The 21,020-nt window shown below is 44.1% G+C and overlaps 1 protein-coding gene across 3 annotated transcripts in view; it reads left to right on the forward strand.

Annotated features, from left to right (window-relative positions):
• Positions 1-1,317: 1,317 nt before the first annotated feature.
• DLG5 (discs large MAGUK scaffold protein 5) overlaps positions 1,318-21,020 on the forward strand; it is a 108,709-nt gene continuing 89,006 nt past the window's right edge. For all 3 annotated transcript variants that reach the window (XM_040606257.1, XM_040606258.1, XM_040606259.1), the window contains exon 1: positions 1,318-1,642. In XM_040606257.1, coding sequence (XP_040462191.1) covers positions 1,348-1,642 — 295 coding nt within the window. In that variant the 5' untranslated portion in view covers positions 1,318-1,347. The remainder of the gene's footprint in view (positions 1,643-21,020) is intronic.

Here is a 21,020-nt window from a genome sequence, read left to right on the forward strand (position 1 = left end):
TCATTACAGCCACCATTGTTTTTGCGGGGTATCAGAAACACACCGGCAAGCCTTTTCATAAAAAAGCATGAATTGAAGCTTGTAATGGCTGGTGGCCGTGCTGCCGCCCGCTCCCTGCCAGAGCCAGGCACCGCTGGGCGCAGCGATCCTGGGGGGCTGCTTCGGACAGAAAAGTTGTGATTCTCCCTTTTTCTTGCTAAACAAAACATGGGTGCTCGATTGGTACATCACCCGCTCTCTGGTGACTCATGGAACGCCGATGAAACGGCTTTCGGGGGTCCGATGAGCCAGCAGCTGCTACTCACGTGTGGCTCCTTGGTTTGCGAACTCGCCTTTCCGTGCATTCTCACGGCCCGAGCCCCAGCTGCCTGTTACGACCGGGATGTTTTGTTTTTCCCGGCTCAGGGTGCATCGAGGGCTGAGGCTGCTGCCCGCCCGGGTGCCCGGCAGCAGGCGGCGCCCCCCGTGGGGCCCGCAGTCCCGGGGGAGCCCGCCCGCCCCGCCGCCGCGGAGCCTTTGTCTCCCCGCCGAGCCGCCCCGGGGCCGGCTGCCGCGGCTCCCCGGCGGGAGGTGGGCACGGCTCCCGCAGGCCGGCCCGCGGCGGGAGGGCGGGCAGGGCCCTGCCCCAGCGGCCCGCCTCGGGGGGCGGCGGGGAGCCCCTGACTGACGGCCGGGAGGCGGGAGGCGGCCGGGCCGGGCCGGGGGAGAGGCAACGGCGGGGCGGCCAGGAGCGGAGCGGGCGGGCGGGCAATGCGCTGCCGCAGCGGCGGCTCGGCGCAGGCGGCAGCTTGTGCAACCAACATGGCTGCGTGCGCCCGCGGATCGCGAGGAGGCGCCTGGCGCTGAGGCCGCCCGCCCGCCGCCCGCGGCCTGCAGCGGCGGCGAAGTTCTGCGGGCTGCCCCGCGGGGGGGCAGCGGGGCGGGGGAGGCGGCGGCCGCCCTGCCCGCGCCTCTGGCTCCCGGCGAGAGGAGGAGGAGGAGGAGGAGGAGAAGTTGTTTCGCCGCCCGGGGGGCGCGGAAAGGCGGCGGGAGGAGGAAGAGGAGCAGCAGCCCCTGGCGGCGGCTCTCCCCGGCAGCCTGAGGGGGAGCGCGGCGGCGGCTCCCGGCTCGGAGGAGGCGCAGGCGAAGCCGCCCTCGGCCCAGCTCCTGCCCCAGCTCCGCGCCTCTTCCCCGGGACGAAGTTCGGCCGGGGGCCGCTGCAGAAGCGCCGGCTGCCGGAGGAGGGCGGCCGGCTGCGCCCCGCCTCGGCCCCGCGCCTCCCCGGGGGGCGGCGGTGGCGGAGCGGCGGGGCCGGGGGGCGGCGGCGCAGCGCGGCCCCGGCGGGGCGAAGTTTGGCCTGGCGCGGCCATGGAGCCGAAGCACAAGGAGCTGCTCGCCCAGTGCCGCCAGAGCCTGGCGCAGGCCATGACCGAGGTGGACAAGGTGGTGGAGCTGCTGGAGGCCGCCGGCGCCCTCGGCCCCCGCGACCTGCGCGACCTGGAGGCGGCGGGCGGCGGGAAGGCCGAGCTGCTCATCGCCCTGCTGCTGGCCAAGGAGCGGGACCACTTCCAGGACCTGCGGGTGGCCCTGGAGAAGACGCAGCCCCACCTGCTCTCCATCCTCTACCTGAACGGCGTGGCGGGGGCGCCGGCCGAGACGGCCGGTGAGTGGGGCCGGGGGCGCGGGGCGAGGAGGAGCCGGGGGGGGGGCGGGGGGCAGCGGCTGCTCCCGCCCACCCTCGCTGGGGCAGGGGCCCGGGAGCGGCTGTGCAGCGCGGCCCCCCGCTCCCAAAGGTGGGGAGGCTGCGGGCGGGGGTCCCCCTTTCCCGGGGTGGGACGCACACGCCCCGGGCTCCCCAGCCCGCCCTCCCTCCCCGGCGGCGGCCGCGCTGCCCCCGGTGCCCGGCGGGGAGCGGCGGGCGCTGCGCGGTGCCGGTGGGAGCCGCCCCCCCCGGCGGGTTCCTGGGGCCGGGGCGAGGCGTACCCACAGGGGTCCCCCCCTCTCCGAGCCCCTCGGGGCCGCCGGGGGTGTCCCGCACCCGCTTCTTGCCCGGGCAGAACGGAAAGTCCCCGCTGCAAACCGGGCGGCTGGCAGGGGCTGCTTGGCCGGGCGCCAGCAGATGTGCCTTTGAATAAATAGTGACACTGTTTTTCTCCGGATAAACGCGCTCGTTGGAGGCTCGAGCGCTGTAACTCGGCTGGGTGGTTAGGACGGGAAAACAGTTGGCTTGAATTGCACATCCCGAGGAGAAGAATTGGAGTGTAAACCTGCTGCTTAGCTAAGCTGGGCTTTGACCCGTAGGTCTTCCCCTATTCCTCCCCTCCAAAACAATCCACGGTCTACTTCTGTGTGCACAATACCAGGCTTTAAAATAGCAATAATAAAGATTCGGTGGTAATAACACAAGGCCTTCTAAGTGTGGCTGTGTTTCCAGATGAGAAACACTTCAATTAAAGTAAGTAGTAATTCTGTATTACAGATTTCAGGTTAAAGAATATGCCGTTGTCCAGGTGATGTTTAGGTTTCCTCCTCCAGTTGCCTGATTCAGGAATGTGGCTTCTCTTCTTGCTTTTGTTAGCTGATTTGGGAATTGCAGAGTGCCTACCTGTTTACGTAAGGAACCGCATTGGGAGGGCTTCCTGGATTTTAGAAGCTATACCATTTCTTCAGGAAGACAAACCCCTGCAAGAGCTTCTTCCATCTGGAAAATACTGCTTGTGTGTGCGGTTGCATGTATTCTGAATTACGCTGTTGATGCTAGGAGTTTGGTAAACACACAAAAATGCATGAGAGACTTATATTTTGTTTTATATCAGTGTATTATCGTGTATGGCCTTTTCTAATGAATATACGGCAGGACCCCACAGGATGGGGAAAAATGGGACCGAACAATAGACCTCAACACTCCTAACATTATGTGGTCTGACATCAATGGGAGATGAGGGCACTCGCTGCCTTTCAGAATGGGACCCATGATGTTTTTCTATGGTTAGATTAATGCTCAGTCTTGTCTTGTTGGGAAGATGCATTAATGATACCAGGCTGCTAACATTCCCCAGCCTTAAAAACAAAGGTGTAAAAAAAACCCAAAACATGAATGACAGGAAAAAGCGAAGTAAAAGATGGATATAGTAATACTTTTTATTTTTAAAATACAAGTTGGAATTGCAAACTGTCTCGCAACACTAAGCTCTCAAGGGATAAGTAGTTTGATTGGCAAAATGAACTATATCCTCCTTGACTGAACACATTCATGAGGCTGGTGGTGGGTTAAATTAGCAGCTGTGTGGGGAAGGATGTTCCCCTGGTGCAATGGGTTTGAAAATTTTATTGCTTTCATTTATGGGTAGTAGTAAAGAGCTAACTTTGAGAGCTTACGGTTTTGTTGCCCTTGTGATAAATGTGTTTACAGATTAGTGCACAATAGATTGCTAACAGTGAGATTAAGAATAAACCGTCACGCACTTAGGAAGGTAAGTGCCTTCAGACGTTGTTGTGTATATTCCAACTTTACACTCCTGAGGAGGTCTCATGGTAACTAACTAGTCATGAGGCTGCTTGTGTGCCCACTGAATGCCTGTCAAGGATCCTTGTCTGTGCACGACTTTGTCCTGTGTGTGTTACAAGAGTTAATGTTTTAGGGTAACAGCAGTAGAAATGTTCTCGTTTGAACCTGTATTCAGGTGTAATTGGGTTTTACTGTAATACCTCCCTGTAGGGAGTCTGACCACCCGTCTGCTCTTCTGGTGCCATTTAGGAGTTTTTCCTCCTTTTCACTGGGGATCTTTAAGGCGGATGAGTCAAGTCACTTGATGTTCGTTGGATCCAGTAGCAAGCTGTAAACAAGGTAGCAAGGAGAACTGTTGGAGTCTGTATTTAAAGTACTTAAGTGGAACAGTCCTCAGGGTATTTGATGTAAAAAGCCTCCATTCTTAAAGGCAAAAAAATATGTATCTTAAACATCCCTTTAACTGAACCTGTGCAACTGAATTAATTTTTTAAATGACCGTTAGTATCTGAAAAAATGACAGTTTACAGGTGTACACTTAATTCTAGTATTGTTTCGAAGTGGAGGCTAATGTAAAGTATGTCCTCTGAATGCTTGTTGGAAATGGAAATTATTTGTAACCGGTAACCTATTGTAGTGCTGTTTGCGTCTTTCTTTTTCCAGTATGCTGCTGTTGTGAGGGAAATGGGGAGGTAATCAGCAATATAATTTTGTTCAAAGTTGCAGAATTCAGCATACAGCCTGCTCACTACGCTAGCATGAGTGATTCTCCTTCCGTTTTAGCATTCACAACATGTACCATTACTTTGTTTTACTTTGTGTTTTCCTCCTCCTCGTGTTAAGTATCACCTCCTATTGGACTTCAAAGGTGATAACGTAAACTCAGAGGGAAACTCAGGCTGTTATTTATACCAACAGTTCTCGTGGTTGGCTGGACAACGTAGAGCTGACACTTTTATAAGTATTTATCGACAGAACACAGAGGGAAGTAAACAGCTGGTCTGACTGCTAGAGGGAAAGAACTGGGGACCTACTACCCCTGGAAAGACTGCCAGTATGGGTAACTGCCTTTCTGTTACTAAGAGCTTGCTTTTCTTTGTAGAATTTCCACCAGTTCAGTCCTGATTTAAGTATGTCTTCTATAGTAGCTTGTAATTGCTCGTTTTACACCTAAGGCTGTACAGTGGTTTGTGGATGACGGTTTCTCCCATGAAATGTTTATTTTTAAGCTTACTTTGTATCCAATTTGAGAGTAGTATGCTCAACAGTGTTAGTAAACAGTGTGTGAAATTGAACAGGAAACTGCCTTCTGTCAAAGCAGAAGCTGAACGAAGTGCCATTTGCTCTGTTTCACTTAGTCGGAGGCTTCACTTCTTGGAGTAAGACCTTTGGTTACTACACTACACTTCTACCTAAAGGTTTACATGAGAAATTGGCTCTGTCCCTGTGAAGTAACTGTTGGGCTCATTTAAAATCCACCAGTATTTTGCACAAGGATTAATTCCTTAAGTGGTGTGCCAGGTGCTTTTATTTATCTGGGGGGGGGGGGGGGGGGGGGGGGGGGGGGGGGGGCTGGGCTGATGGATTATTATTAAATACTTGATTTGGCAAGTTACCCCCATCATGCACGGGAGAAACCCTGTATCCTGATAGAAGAACATATCCCTTCTAAATGTGGAAATAAATTACTTCTGAGCATGAGGTTATCTCTTAGATATCTTGCTAAACAGATAACATTTCATTCTTATAGTTGATACAATGTGAATCTTGTGACATAAAATGTGTCCAAGGCAAGAATACAGTGGAAGATACTTCATCGTGACAAGTAACATTGAGGTGTATTTTCTTTTAAATGTAATTAAAGGGCTAGAACATAAATCTCATGAAACTGTGTAGTCTTTAGAGCGCTTCAGATAACATAGAGCTTTCTACCTGTGTTTTTGCAATATTAAAAAAAGTGGCAAAAAGGCTAATTGTGTTTTCAGACTTGTAATTTGTTTTTGGGATGAATTTGGGGGGCTACAAAGGTGCTCCTAGTGCTTTATCCTCAGGCTGAGTTAGACTGTTGAACTTGAAAAACTTTGGTGCTGGTTTCACAGCTATTAAACTTTTAGGTTCATGGTTTCCTTTTATATTAGCAGTTGGTCTCCTACCTTTCTGTACCCGTACAGCTGCTGTCGGCGAGCATGCGTCTGGAAGCTGAACCGTAACAGAATGGCTTTTTTACTGTAAGGATTTAGCACCATTTTGGATTTCAAACGAATAGCACGTTAGTCTTCAGAGGTGTTTTATCCAACAGTTTCAAGACTGGAATTAAAGTTTTAAAACTTCAAAATTTAAAATTCCAAATCAATAGCATTTTTTAAAAGGCCTTTAAGGGGATAGGAACGAAAGAAGATGGTCGTAGATTGACTTGGAACGTGTTCCTTCTGTTATTTAATAAGACTTATTTTTCTAACTGTATTTGGGCACAAATCAAGTGTTAATTTCCAGTCCAAAAAGAAAATGTGGGCATTTATAGGAGTAGGGAAACATTAGAATTCAAACTTTTACAGCTTTTAGAGGGATTATATCAATTCCTCCCTCTGCTTCAATATAAAAATAAAAAAAGGAGTTTTTTCAGACAGTATTGGATTTGAAGTCACAAAGTTTACTTTTAAATGTTGCAAAGCCTTTCAGCGTATTTGAAAACAAACACAAAAGGCAAGTTGTGGATGTGTGAGTTCAGGAGATGGAGAGCTGGGACCCACTTCTCTTGCTGGCAGTGGCAAGGACACCCACAAGAAACACAGTAATTCCAGGGTTGTCCCTGAGGAGCCGGGAGCGTGGCTGCTCGGGGCTGGTGCTGGGGCCTCTGCATGGTGCCCCCTGCGTTGTGCCCTCACTTCCCTGTCCCCCACAAAGTGTTGGCCAGTCCCCACAGGATGCAGGCTGGTGATGGGCAGGAGGAGCTCCCGAGCAGGAGTGAGAACTTGAGTTAGTGAGGAGCTGAGAGACTGTCTGGAGGAAGGGTGTGAGACTTTAGGGACATGGATTAGCGGTGGCCTTGGTGGTGCTGTGCTAACGGTTGGTCTGGGTGATCTCCAGTGGCTTTTCCAACCTAAATGATTCTGTGAATCTCTGTGGAGGTAGGCTGTGGTGTCCTGTAGGAGCACGTGAGATGAAAAGGGGGCTTGGAAGGCTGTGGGGGGAGGTTGGGGAAGAAGACAGTAGAAATTCTCAGAGACGAGAAATAATGCTGGAAGCGTGCACTCCCTGGGAAGGGAGAGAGGGGAGAATGAGGAGAAGTTGTAAAAGCCTAATTTACTGACTCAAGGACCGAACTGACAATTTTGCAATTAAGTACAATTTACGCTCCCTTCCATCGCTGAAAATTGAAGAGTGGGTGAAGTAGAGCAGTATGTCTGGGTTTTTCCAGACCTGTTATTAGTCCCCAGGGTAGCTTCACAAGCCTTGTTACAGGATTTCTTAAATTGTGCAGATGAAAAAGCAGGCAGTGCTCAGAAGTCACGTTAGGAGAAATACAGGTCTTTGGCAGCACTGAGCAGTAATTAAACTTGATCAAATAACCCAGTGCTAGTTCTGCAGTACCTGTGTCTTCTGATGATCTTACATTTGTGGTATCTCTTGGAATTGCCAGGCTAAAAATATGCAGAAGGTTTCCGGCAAGTGTCCGGAGCGGTATTCCCAATGAAATGTCTAGCAGTAAGTGAATGGAAGCAAGCTCTCGATCCCAAAGAAGGAAACGTGTGTTTTAGTAGTTCACAAATCCCAAGGGGGGCAGTTCTCAATTACGTTTTTGCTGTGCTCAGGGAGGGGGTGGAAACAAAGCTGGCCACAGTAAACTCATGGGGATGTCATTTTCATCGGTGTAAAATGAATAATAATAATTTGGTTGTGGTATCAGTGCATGCAGCTATCAAATTGCTTTGGACACATGCAGGACTTGGTATCTTATGATATTGCGGAAAAGAGGAGAGACTGATGTGGTTTTGGGGGGTTCTTTAAGCTTGTTACTTCTATGAGTACCCTGAAATAGAAGCATAAATTTCACTTTCAGGCATGATCAGTAAAAAAAGCCAACAACTTTCTGTAACTTGCTCTTTATTTACTTGTTAAAGCTAAAGATTGCCTCAGAGGTTTCAGATCTTTAGTTTGATTTAACTACCATTCTCCGTCTCATTGTCTTGTAGCTTTAACAAATGTTGGTTGCTGTGAGTTTTGGACCTCTGGTCCAGATAGCGAAGACCACAGCCACCACATGGGTAGTGGCTTTGGGCTTTCCAGTTCTGTTCCCAGCCTGCAATTTGAGCTAAGTGTTCCTTCTTTTTTTTCCCCCCCTTTTCTTTTTTTCCTTCCCTGTGCTGTTTGCTTTTACCAGTTATTGTTTTTCCTTTGTTTCTTTCAATTTGCTTCTTAGCTTCCCTTGCTCCTGTTAAATCTCTTCATGTTTCTCCCTTCAGTCCCCAATTGTTGTTTCATTTATTTTTTTACAGCATTACAATTCTTTATTCAAAACCCTGGTCATAGAAGGATACCAGTAAATCTTGATAAATTCCTTCTACTTTTCACTTGTTTTCTAACAATTTCTTCTGCTGTAAAATCTCAAGGACAGAAGTTTGATCTTTCAGAGCTGTTCAGTCCCCAGCACGTTTTGGGTGTTAGTGTGGTGGTTCTGGGTGGAAGTTGTTATTTTTTGTTGAGATATAAACAATCATAAAAGGCTGTATATATACATTTAAAACACTTCTGTATGTGAATTGTTCATAGTATTGATTGAGATGTTTTGTTGGTTGTTGGGTGGTTTAGATGTTATTTTTTTTGTTTTGTTAGTGCATATAACATTATATGAAAAGAGCTGAGTTATGAAGTCTGAGGCATCTAGGCTTCTGAGACTTTCCAAATTACAGTGGGTAGTCAATGCTGAAGCATTGTTTGTGACCTTCAAGATGCAAGTGATTGGCTGCTTCTTTTTTTTTTGTGAATGGTGGTAATTTAGAACTGAAACATTCCTATACAGGAGCTGGAAATGTCGCACTGACTGAGCTTTGGCTTGAGGTTGAGCAATGCTTTTGTAATGAAAGCATGAAGGAAGGGTGCCGTCCCCTGAAGAGACGAGCGCTGTTAGTGCATCTTGAATGCTGGAGCCCAGCTCATCCAAAAGGGCCGTATTATGGAGTTCTCGGTGTTATTCTGGTATAATAATTATTGTCGATGCAGGATAGAATTGCTAAAACGTTGAAGGAGGCCCATAGTGCTATAGCTTAGAAACCAGTTCAAAATCCAGAGCGTGCAGCGTTAGCTGTATGTGGTATACAAACAAGGTGAAATTTGGGAACTCCGGTTGTAAGCTGTTGTGCAGGAGGAGCCTGCTCTCCGCAGGGCACTCTTTGCAGGCTTGAGAAGCTGATGGTAGTAGATGGGGTACCTAGAATTGGTGGACCTTGAAGAACCTGACGGAAGCGCTTGGCTGCTTGCAGTGAACACTTAAGGAAACTTGTTTTGACAGTGTATGATTACTGGGCAATACAGAGTAACTTAACTACAACTGGAAGGCCTTTCATACCCAAACTGGTGTCAGAGGAAGTTAAGAGCAGACTATTTCATATGTATATATAACCTCCACCTTCTTCCTCACAACTCCTGAAGCCTATAATTTCACAGTTCTTGGGCTGAGTTGCTCAGCAGTTTGCTTGTTCACAGCATTAATTAGTTTGTTCTGGAGAGCTGCTATTTGTATTATAGAAAAATCTTTTTTTTTTTTTCTTTTTTTTAAATTTTGAATAGGCCATATTGCCTTGATTCAGAAGCTTTCCAGGTGCGCAGCTGGCCTGTAGCAGCAGAAAGCAAGTGGGAATGCAATACCATTAAGTGTTTCAGCTGGAGAGCTGGGGGGACTGGGTTAAGAGGGGCAGTCTAAAGGTTGCTTTTTGGCAGACTTTTTACATAGTTGGCAGTTTATTGCGTCTTTGGATGATAAATCAAGAAACTCTCCTCCTCCCCACCCCCAAACCCTCAAAGCTAACGTTCTGTAAACTTACTTCTGAGTTAGCTTTCCTGAATATCCAGTTGGGACCGTTCACTTTTATAATTATAAATGCCTTGTGACAACTTCCTTGCCTCTTGTACCCCCTCTCCTTTCGCCTTGGCTTTTTATTCTACCTGCACATAATTGCTGATTCATGAACATGCTTATTATTCATGTACTTACCTTCCAGCATGTGAGTAATGCCTGGTTATATGCATCAGGTTAGGCATGTGCAAGCGTTGGCAGGATCCAGACCTCACTTACTAAGCTCTTTGGATTAGACAACGTCTTCAGTAAGGTACCGCTTTTACGCTCAGAAATTGAGGCTGGTGGCTGTTTGCCTCTCGGTAGCGCTCAAAATGGAGTTTCTGTGGGTGTACATAGCCATAGCATAGGAAAAGGTATTCTCCTTGAGGTTTGGTGTAAGACGTAGTTGGAATTTTGGTCTCACTTGGTGCAGGTGAGCTATGTCCTGTTGATGTTAGTGTAGCAAAATCCTTGCTTTTCAAGTAGATTCTTTCTGAGACAGACAAGCCGGCAGGTGTGTGTGTGGTTTTCTTTAAAAGCATCAGAATTTTTCGATTGGGGAAGTAAAGTGGTGTAGTAAATATCCATATCAAAATCACCAAATATAGCTCCTGCATTGCTACATAGATGTTCACATGTTATTTTAATAAGCGTAAACCTGTAGCTCCTTTATTGTTTCTGTTTCTTGTTTGTTTTGCTTGTGGATAACTTTCTCCTGCTGCGTGCATTTGTGGATAGGTATCTTTAGGAAGAGATGGTTTTGGGACTCGGGTAACCATGTGATCTTGCTCTTTTGAAGCACTGATATAATTCCAGGTCATCTTCCTGGGTTAGGATCCTTTTGTGGAAAGAGAGGTTGATTGAGTTGTCGGGAGCTCTTTGGCTGGAAGTCAACAGGAGAGTGACAGAGGTGGTTTTAGTGACTTCTTTCTTTCAGGAAAGCTTCCTCTTATGCAGCTTTAAAGTTCTCTTAAACACTTCATACGTGATCTTGTGAACATTTGCAGTGATTTTTAATCAAAGCTCTACTTTGCATTTAGATGATGATGATCCTTTTTCTGGGTGGTGTGCAAGTGAGTGTGTATGCTTAATGGTGGTGAAATCGGGCTTTCTAAAGGTTTTCTTTGAGGCTATATGCATCACCACAATGGAAATATTCAGGTATCGACTGCATTTCTTAATCTTCGCAGTAATAATGGATGTCCAGTCTGGTTATTCCCTTCTGTATGCTTTTACCAGAAAGAGTGGTGTTATTCGAGAGCTTGCTTAACCTTTAATTGAAGATAGGGCGTGTTGTATTTTTAACAGATTTGCTCTTTCAGTTTGTTAAAGGCCATTTGGCTTAAGTAGGTGTGGTTAAAAATAATAGAAAAAGCTTAAGTCTTAAAGAAAAACAAACAAAAAACCCCAAACAAGCCTTAAACAGTGGTCTGCTTTCCCTTGTAATTGATCAGCTGGCTCCTTGTTGTCGTCAGCTGCTCCATCATGTAGTTCTTGAGTTGGGCTAGGCTTGGAATGAGCCCTGTGGGTACAACCTGAATTTTACAGATAATAAAATCACAAAAAGCAATACTAACCCCCCTCAGAATCACAAAAGACGTATTCTCAAGAGGGAAATCACTTTCAATTGTATTGTTTTCACCTTAAAGTGTGGTATGTGAGTTCTGTTTGGGTTTTTCCCCCTCCTTTTAACAGAAAGGAATATTAAAAAAAATTACTTTTTGGTTCCACTCCTTTTCTGCTTTCTGTGGCAGTGGTCCGTGGGATGCTCGGACTGCCTGTTGCCTCTCTATTTAGACGTGCTGCAGCAGCTTTCCTTTGCTGCTTTGCCAGTGTGCAGGCAGCCTTTCGTGGTTTTTTTTTTGCTGGAGAAATTTTAAGTTTCTAAAGCTTCTAATTGCCATTAGGGCATATGAGGCAAGGACAGTTTCTATAAGATGCAGTGACTATTTCTTTAGGTTAAGGGTCTGATTAGTCTGCCTTAATGAGCTACGCAGCCACCCTCCCAGCTGCTGACTAACACAAGGGCGGCTCAGCCTTTGAGACTGCAGAGTTGAACTTTGAGTTATTTAGTGAGGTTTTTCTCTAAACCGCTGGCCTTGAGAATGTCTAAGCCAGCACTTCAAGGTACACTACACTATCTCATAATTTGAAGGCATTCGTCTGTTACCCTAGTTCATGAACCTTTCTTGTTTTCCTGGCCTCTTTGCGGTAGCCAGGAGTACTTTGTGGGCTGCGTTGCTTGCAGGTGGCAGAGCAGCGTTTGTGTTGAGTGGGAGAATGTTCCTTGATAATGTTAAGAAGCAGTTTTGGATACTGAAGTCAGAGATGCTTTCTGCCTTGGGAACTTTTTTGGGACCTGGTAGGATATCAACAGTATTGGTATTAACATAAAAGTCAGTACATACATGAAAGAAATCTTTGTCAAGGCTGGGGCAGTCCTTTTCTGTACAATCTGTGTGTAATGTGTGCTAGACTGGAAGAAAACACAACATGTAAATACTGAGCTGTTTTTCTATATCTGGCTGAGTTGATCTTCAATGATATGCTGTGCATACGTGACACATAAAATTTCATTTGCTAGGGAGTATCCCATTATACTGTCTAGAATGTCAAATCGCAATTTAATTTGAGAGCCAACTATAGCAAATTCATTAAGTGCTGCAAAAAGCCACGTTGTCAGTGTGGTTTTGGTACTGAACTTAAACTTTTTTGGGGCCCCTGATTTCCTCCTTTCCAGTGACAACCAGAAGGTAAAGGATTGCAGCACGGCCGTTACCTGGCTACAGTCCTGAGCAGTTTACTGCTCGTATTGTGCTGTGCAGTGTGCTCCCTCGTAAGGAATTTCAGGGTGCTACGCTACGTGTTGCTCAGCATCTCTGGAAAGTGAAGTTCTTTTTTCTTCTTCTGCAAGTCTGCGTTGCAACAATACAATGTCGAGTTTATTGGTTTTGCTCTGAATCTGTTTAGCTTTCTCACGGGCACGAGCCAGATCGTATCTGAGGGCTGGAGAAGCTGTTTTAGGGAATCCACATGAAATGTTCTGTGAATTCATCTCATCAAATGCATTTACATGTGTACATTTATGCATGGAAATTTTTAACACATGCTGCTTTTATAATGAGAAACACTATTTTGTGGAGAAAAAATATATTGAAAGCAGATGAGATTTTTAAAGACTAGTTCTCTTATCAAAATAATTCAGCTTATTCCTACAATGCATTTAAGGGAACAATAAAGAAAAAAATGCAACCCAAAATTAAGGTTTTGCTGAAGTATGATTGCATACGTTATCATTATTGTGTAAGACACGAACCCACAGTAATCACTCAAACCATTTTATAACACATTGTGGTGAAATAATAGCTTGTTAAAGATAATCAATGTGCCATGGTTAGAGCTTTACAGTTTTGGGGGAATAATTCCCTGGTCTTACGATGGCAGGAGGAGGTGACTTTGGATCATTGGGGCTTTAGGATTTCTGACCTTGCAGATTAGATCGTGAGACCTTGGCCTTTGATTTAATTCAAACTAGTATCAGATGTTGGATAGCATCTGCATTTTATGTGGAATTCTTAGTATTAAAAAATGCTTTCTTTTCTAGATCCATTTCAGAAAAATCACTGAAAGTGCACTTAATGTTCTTAATGATTTCACTAGAACTTTGTTAGCTTATGGAGGGGAGTCTCATTTGGCCGGCTAATCTCTGTTCTGCGTTTTCTGCTGTCCTCATGCGTTTTTCAGTTCGCACGCAGTTTGTTGTGAAGGTAGGCTTCTCCGCTTTCCCGCCTGAGCGCTCGGCGTCCTTTTATGATGGTGATGTTAGGGGACCTGATATGTATACGCGCTATTCACGTACACCAATTTGTACACCTTAAAAGGTGATGAAATGGAATATGCTCTTTTAAGTGATGTCTTTAGTTTTGTTAACACTACAGGATTTCAGTCTAATTATATTTTTTGTGTTGTTCTGCCCACCCCTTTCAGCAGCGTGATCTTTATTTATTAATAGAGCTTATAATTATGGTGTGATATCGTATGGCACTGTAAACTGAAGAACATAGGAGCCACTCCTGTGATTCCCACTTTGGCTTTGTAGAAGATAAACATACAAGACAGTGCTTAATAAGACAAATAACTCTCCATTCCCTTAAGAGGTACCCTTATGTTAGAACAACTTTTTCTGTGAGTATTAAAAAGAGTAAAGATCAGTTATACTTTTTCCAAACTCAAATAAATTCCGATTTGAAGAAATTACATAAAACATAGATGTCCAACATTTTGGTTATGAACTTTTTCTGGGTAACGAAAGTTGTTTTGAGCGTTAGTAAATAAAGGTAATAAATAGGTGTGGCATGTTGGGACGTTGTAAGCAGTCATCTGTGTTTGGCTGTTGGATTGCAAGGTACACAAGTGGCTAGGCATTTCCCCAAAGGATTTTTGGAAGTTCTTAAAGAAATAAAATTGTTCTTGAGTTCTTCTGTTAATGCTGGACAAAAGGAATTCGGGGAGGTTACTCTTTCTGCTTCAACAGGTTTTTTTGTGGCTTGTGGGTGTTTTAATAGGGGCATCTTAAATGTGCCTGTCTGCAGCCTTCTGAACATAAAATTTGGGTTTGTCAAAATGCTTATTCATATCATAGATCTTAGTGAACTTAAGGTATTTTTTTTTCTTTCTGAAACTTACTTCAAAGCAAATGCTTTGTGGGTTTTTATCTTAATTTTATATCAGCCTGGAGAAATTTGCAGCTTTCTTTCTAAGCAGGAATTACCCAAAGACTACTTTTCATTAGGCATGGATTAATTATCATGATGAAAATAATGAAAAAATACATAGTTTTCCCTTTGACTTGTCTCAGATCGAGTAGGGTTTAAGTAAAGTAACTTTGAGTCCTTGCAAGTTTCATTCTGTTGTCCCTGTCAGATATATTGCGTATCTGCATTTTTGGTTGGAAGTGGCACCACAAAGAAAAGCTGTTACTCTGGGTTTTCTAGACAGCTCTCATTAAGAGTGAACCTGCTCCTGCTTGAACTAGGAACACTAATTTCATGCTAGTATAAAAAACAATTCCAGCTTCCAATAATGCTCCTAAAAATGGCCTTTTAGAGAGAAGCTTTCTTTGCCAACTGCTTTCTGTATAATTTCATTTCAGCCATTTTGTGGATGTCTAAGCTGAACATCCAGCATTACTGATATTAATTGCTTTGCCTTAGTTTCCTAGTGCAAAAATTAGGAATAACCATCGTGGAAGTAAGTGTGAGAACGCTGTTACTGGAATGACTGCCTTTGAAGGACTTGAGGATTTGTGCTGTGGAGAAGACTGGAAGATGGTGTGTATTTAGAGCAGGATGTGAATAATGTGTTGCTAGAGTATGAGGCAACTCATTGCAAGGACGAATGATGAAAATCAGGCAGAGTTCTGTAAGAGGAGGAAAACACATCATGGACAATTATATGTGCTTGCTTAAGCCCGGAGCTTGTTTGCAGAGCTAGGTGACCTTTTGTAGGCTTGGGCTGGGGGTAGGATTTAACACATTTTCAATTTGCCCTGGCAAGTCAGGTGTTCCGGGAGCTGTGGGTCAGAAGAGAGTGTGCCAGCCAGCTTGGGCTTGGGGTCTCTGTGTCTTGCAGCATGGGTGGAGTGATGATGAGCTTCACGAAGATTCAGGGCCACGAGGGAGAGTGGGTGGCTGAGAGCAGTGAGAACAAACATCTTGAACTTGCTCTGCGGTGGTGATTGTGAGCATTCCCTGCCTGCTTTGATACAAAGTCGATTATGTTAGCTGCGATTATCCTCGCTACTAGCTAAAAGTTTGCATGAAGAATTCCCTGCCACATATAAGAAATGTTTAAAAAAACTTTTTTTACCAGTACTGTTGTAGTTGTTACCACTCTAGTAAATGACACCTGTTCTTGGTGTATCAGTTTGAACACAAAAATTGAAGGTCAGAATGTTTGTGGAAGCCAGGTCCAGGGCTTGGGCATGGCCAGATGGCCTAGCTAGAAATGTGTAAGAGTACCCTCAGCTCTAGCGTGTTCTTAAATTTGTCAGTTCGTGACCCTAAAGTTAAGAATTTGCCTCTGAGCATTTTGCCCAATTTGACTTCCATTACACAAGTGTATTTTTTTGTTTCAACTGCTGTGTAAAACTCATACAAAAAGCCCTTTGCAGGGCATGGGAGATGTAGTTGATTTCCCCAGCTTGGGTGGGATAACGGCAGTAAAATGGTTAGTGCAAATTTACTGATAATCTTTGCTGCTACTTTCAGATATGCAAATGTTTCCTGTACGAGGATGGAATGTGAACTGACTGCATTATACAAAGATATAATAATTTTTTTTGCTGTGCTGAAATGCTACTTGCGGATCTGAGATGGAAGTGTATTAACACTTAAAGTGTGCAATCTCAATACTGTTTTCAGACACTAAGCAGAAAGCGTGTTCATGGTTTTGCAGTGAGTGGAAATTGTCAAGGTACATGTCATATGCCTTGTTATTGGATATACCTCTTCAGTGCTGATGCTGTAAGAAAATGGGTTATTATAGAAGTATAGTCAAGCTCTAGTTGCTATACCATGTTTAGACATGGGATTGCAAAATTTGTCCTCTGCGTGTGAGTGTAAAGGTGTCAGCTCACTTTCACATGAAAAGTTGGTTCTTAGGTGGGACAGGGTATTTCTGACTCCTTTCTCAAAATTAGCAAAACCTGCTGATTTCCATGAATGCATGGAGTACAGCAGTGACAGTAATGAACTGAAACCTTTTGGAGAGGGTTTCTGTCATTCAGAGGAAACGGGTATGTGAATGTGAGCACTATGGCAGAGCAGATCACACACTACGCTACAAAAACATGACGGACTTGCCAAGTTACATCTTATTTTTCTTCCATTTTATGTTCAAAATTATGTTTTCTCAGTGATTAATCTCACTTCGCAGGTTCAGACGGGTGGTAAAATGCCGTTTTACAGTTGGAGAGGTTTGAAGCAGAGGAGGGAGAAGTTCATCCCAAAGGGCAGAAAGGAAGCTGGGAATGCAATACCTACTCCAGCGCTGTCAGTGCAGCCCACAGAAACAGGAGTGCAATTGTCATTATTTTCAAAATTAGTGTCTAATATTAGCTATAGTTTGCATCATGTATTTTAAAAGTGCTGTAACTGTATCACAGTAGCTGTGTCTTCCTGATACATTTTGACAAAAATAGCTTACTACCCAGTACAAAGCAGAAATACAGGAAAGTCTGCAACCTCTCCCAGTGGCTTACTGCTGATGGACTTCGTAATTACATCTGTCTAACTCCATCTGTACCCTGCTCAGCTAGAGACTGGATTTAAGATTAATTGTATGATGGAGGATCCTGGCTTACAGCTATATCTTAATTAGAATTTGCAATCCACTTTACATAAAGATATCTGAAAACTCTTTTCTAAAAGAGCACTGATTATAGGGCAAAATTAAACATTCTGATATTTCCTTTTTTCATAATTTAGGAATAATTTAAGTTTATATAAACATATTACCATGCCATCTGGTTTATTTCTCCCTTCATCTTACTCTTGGCTTCTGTCATCTTGCTTATTGCTCTTTGCCTTTTTAATTAGTAGGAAAAAGCAAGTTGAAATGACTTTTCTGTGATCACAGCAACATTTCAAAGATTAACGAATGCTGTGAAATATCATGTTTTTCTGTGTTTTGACACTGCTGTGGAACATAGCTCTGATACTGATAGGAATATACTAAATCCCTTTTGAGTTGGGTATGTAATATTTTACTTAGTGTAATTAATTGATTGTTTTACTGGAAAATATCATGCTTTTCAGAAATAAGTAGTTCAGATCTTGAACTACAGTACTAAGGTTGAACTATAATGGTAAAGCTCTTGCTTTTCGCTTCACAGTGGTGTCCTGGCTGAAATGAATCTGTTTCTAAAAGCTGTGATTTGCAGGTATTGAATTGAATGTGCAGGAGTTAACATTTACTGTGTTCTGGGAACTCTCAGGATGCAGTCTTGTGAAGACTGACAGAGAAATTTTGCTTGTTCTGATGATTTGGGTAAGAGGAGAAAGAGAAGGAAAATACACAGTTATAATTTATTTGGGTTAATTTAATCTCAAGTGCTGCAATGTAACTTTAGAACTGTATTTTTTGTTTGTTTTTAACTCGACTAAACAGTGTTTTGGGCCCAAGACTTTTTCTTCAGTTGAAATGACTTTCAGCAAGATAACCTTTTATGTCTTTTTAAAAAGAAGGGAGGGGAGGGGGGGAGGAAGTCCTAAAGACCTTCCTTAAAGAGCATCACTTAAAAGGTTCAGTTCGGTTTAACAAGGTGCATAAGCGTATGCTCCTCTTCAGCAAGAGAACACTTCCTCTCTTAGGTTTTAGAATGGTATTGGTGCTTGCATGGGGTAAGGTGATTAAGTACAACCCTAATGTTGTTAAACCCATGCCCGAGTTCCTGATACGATAATTTGCAAACAGAATTTGCTTTCTCATAGTGTTGGTTGCATTGCAGTTTGTTTGGCAGCGTTTGGAAGTTAAATGCTCTAATTTGGTGCTTCCTTGGCTCCTGCTGAAAATCCTATGCGGGAATGATCTTACCTGTTAAAGAAGATGCTGGACTTAAGGAAAGCAAAAAATTATTTTTTCAAACCTCAGTGTTTCCGTATTTTTATTTGAAACTTTGTATTAAACACCTGAATCATGGGATAATAATTTTTTATGTTCCCTTAAAAGTTAGGAAAATGAAGTTGCTTTTTACCCAAGATGCAAAGTAGATTTTGAAAATACGAAAATACACAGGTTTGTGTACTAATTGTTAGCGTTAACTACTTTGTTTTCCTGTTTGTTTTTTTTTAAAATGCCGTTCATAACGCCCAAGTTCCCATGCGTTTCACTGTTCGAGAGCAATCTACGCAAGGTCTGTGTTTTGCCACAGAAGGAAAGTAAAGCCAAGTAACTGTGATGTTCAGGGTGTTTCACAGCTGGGCGGAGGTGGTCGCTGTGGCCCCCTGGTACGGGACAGTGCGAAGACCTGCCCTAAGACTCTGGCTTAGTTATGTGGCCATTCAGAGTAGTTGACTCCAGCTAAGCTCTGATTAGTGAGTGACCTTTAGCCTTGCTGGAGCCATGCTAGGTAGTGAAGAAGAAAGAAATCTGGTCTGATTTTTTACTACTGGATCATCTAAGAACATTTTGCTCTTTTTTTGATTAAAAGACTGGTATGGTATAGAGAGGTCTTGACACCTTGGCCCTATTTGTCCTTGCTCTGGGTCTGATTTTAATAGTTTTGCACGCACATTTGGAACTGGTGGTTAAAAGGGGAAGCTGTGTCTTGGGGGGCAGTCTTACCAAGAGAGGGAATAGTCCTTCTGGGGCAGCACCCTGGGATTTGAGCTGATGAGAAGGGCAGTGCCGTGTGGTGTTGACACTGGCAGCATCTTTAACAGAGAAGAAAGCACTACTGCGTTTTGTTGTAAGGAGGTTTGTCTTGAATTGTTGTTTATAGCATCAGTACAAATCTGAGCAGCTTTACTTTATGCTGATTATACTTTCTGAAGGAAATGGTGGTACTTGATAGCTGAAGCTTGAGTGTCTTTGGCAATAGGGTGTGATGTTTGTCTTTGCTAATTACTTCACAGCTGCTCACCCCTGTCCTCATCAGCATTTCAGTTAACCTGGTTACCTGAACCTTTCAGAGAAAGAACCATGGTATCTATCCTTGACAAACTAAAATTATGTTATATGTATGTTAAAGCTACTTAACTAATCTTTTAAATTTTGCATTAAGCTTTATACAGGAGAAAGGAAGCAGTGTTGCAGTTATTTCCCTAGACTTGGGGGGAGCCTGAAAGCTAGTCTCGTAAAGAAGCAGACACTGCTACTTAGGAAAGGGGTTCTACTGCAGTACAAAAAATCATCTGTGAGCAACCTCTGAGAACTTGGCAACTCGACACCAAGACATCCTAATTGTCTGCTCAGGTCAGAGCCAGCCTTTGATGTCCCGCAGACCACGGTGGGGTACTGGGCCAACTGGTTCAGCTGCCGCCCTGGTGCTGGGCTGGAACAAGAGCCCTTTGTTGGGCGCCGGGCTGGTTGCGGTGCTTAAGGACCAGGGGACCTGCCTCCTGTTGACTTGTACTTCAGTAAAGTGTGCCGTATGGGGTATGTTTACTCGTGTGTTTCCACGAGTAGCACAAAGTCCAGGGGATACCTACAGCATGCTTGGTTTGGGCTGTGAAGGCATCTGCTCTGTGCTGTACGTGCAGCTTGTAGTGCCTGAGGAACGGCAGTGTTTCCTGGGTGGGTTGGCAGGCTCACACCTCAATCGGTGTGCTTGTAGGTATTCTGCTTACGTTTTAGCTTATACCAGTGATGTTTCTTGTAAAAACTTCATTGGTTTGGTTGTTTGTTGTTGTTATTGTTTTTTCTTCTTTTTTAACTACTGCTTTTCAGCAACTCTTGGACAAAGATTTCTACTCATTTATACCTAAAACTAATTTTAGGATGCCTTGTCCCAGACCTGTGTGAATAAATGTCCTGGTATCAAGAATAACATTTTAAACAGAAAAATGTTAATATATGCGCACTGTCTTATGATTCCAAGGATTTGGAAAACCCATAATTTGGGTTGTTGCAGAGATGTTGCTTTATAAGAATATTGCCATGCCAGGAAGTATATGAAGTAGTTTGAAACTCTATCTAAACTGATTTGCATGCAAAACATGAATTCATGTTGCATTTATTCAGACATGGCTCCCAGGATTATTGGTGTTGATTTTATATCTTCTTGCCACTTTAATATAAATACATTCTGCAGCTTGACTAATAGAGTACCAGTAATACTTGGTTGTTCAGTGTAGATAACTATAATTTCTTCAGCCACCCCCACCCCAGTATTAAGTTAAATTTTTAAATCACAGAGAGTAACCTAAATAGTTTGTTTGATGTATATATATGCGTAGAAGAGATGTTGGTTCACATACAGTGCTTGGAAAAGTATTATGGCTGCTTCTAATAACACTTCCCTTGTGCTTTTTGGGGGTAGTTTGTTATAGTGATTTATTTTTTTTTTAAGCTTGCATTAACTCAGGCTTAAGGCTTATTTCATTTTATGAGGACTTGCTTGCTGGTCTCGCTCATCCTAAAAGCAGGGCTGAAGACTGCAACAAATACCTAATTGCTTTAACATAATAAAAATAATGAAGATCAGATGTTGTGTAGGCAGCACAAGAAACCAGGTGATAGTGACTATGGTTATTAAGGAAACTTGTCTGGCTTTGATCAGGAACCTGTTTGTGGAACACAGTCTCGATGAGGAAGACAATAGCAACGTGATAATGACAAAGCTTGCTGGGTTGGGAGGACTTGGGAGCAGCATATATGAGATACACCGTCTGTAAGATCGCCCTGTGATCTTCGGAGTTGAGATGGAAGATGAGTTGGAAGAGGGGAGAAGCAGAAATGCATGACTGTAAAGCTGCA

Source organism: Falco naumanni, chromosome 9 (assembly GCF_017639655.2).
Source record: "Falco naumanni isolate bFalNau1 chromosome 9, bFalNau1.pat, whole genome shotgun sequence".
NCBI classification, from domain to species: Eukaryota; Metazoa; Chordata; class Aves; order Falconiformes; family Falconidae; genus Falco; species Falco naumanni.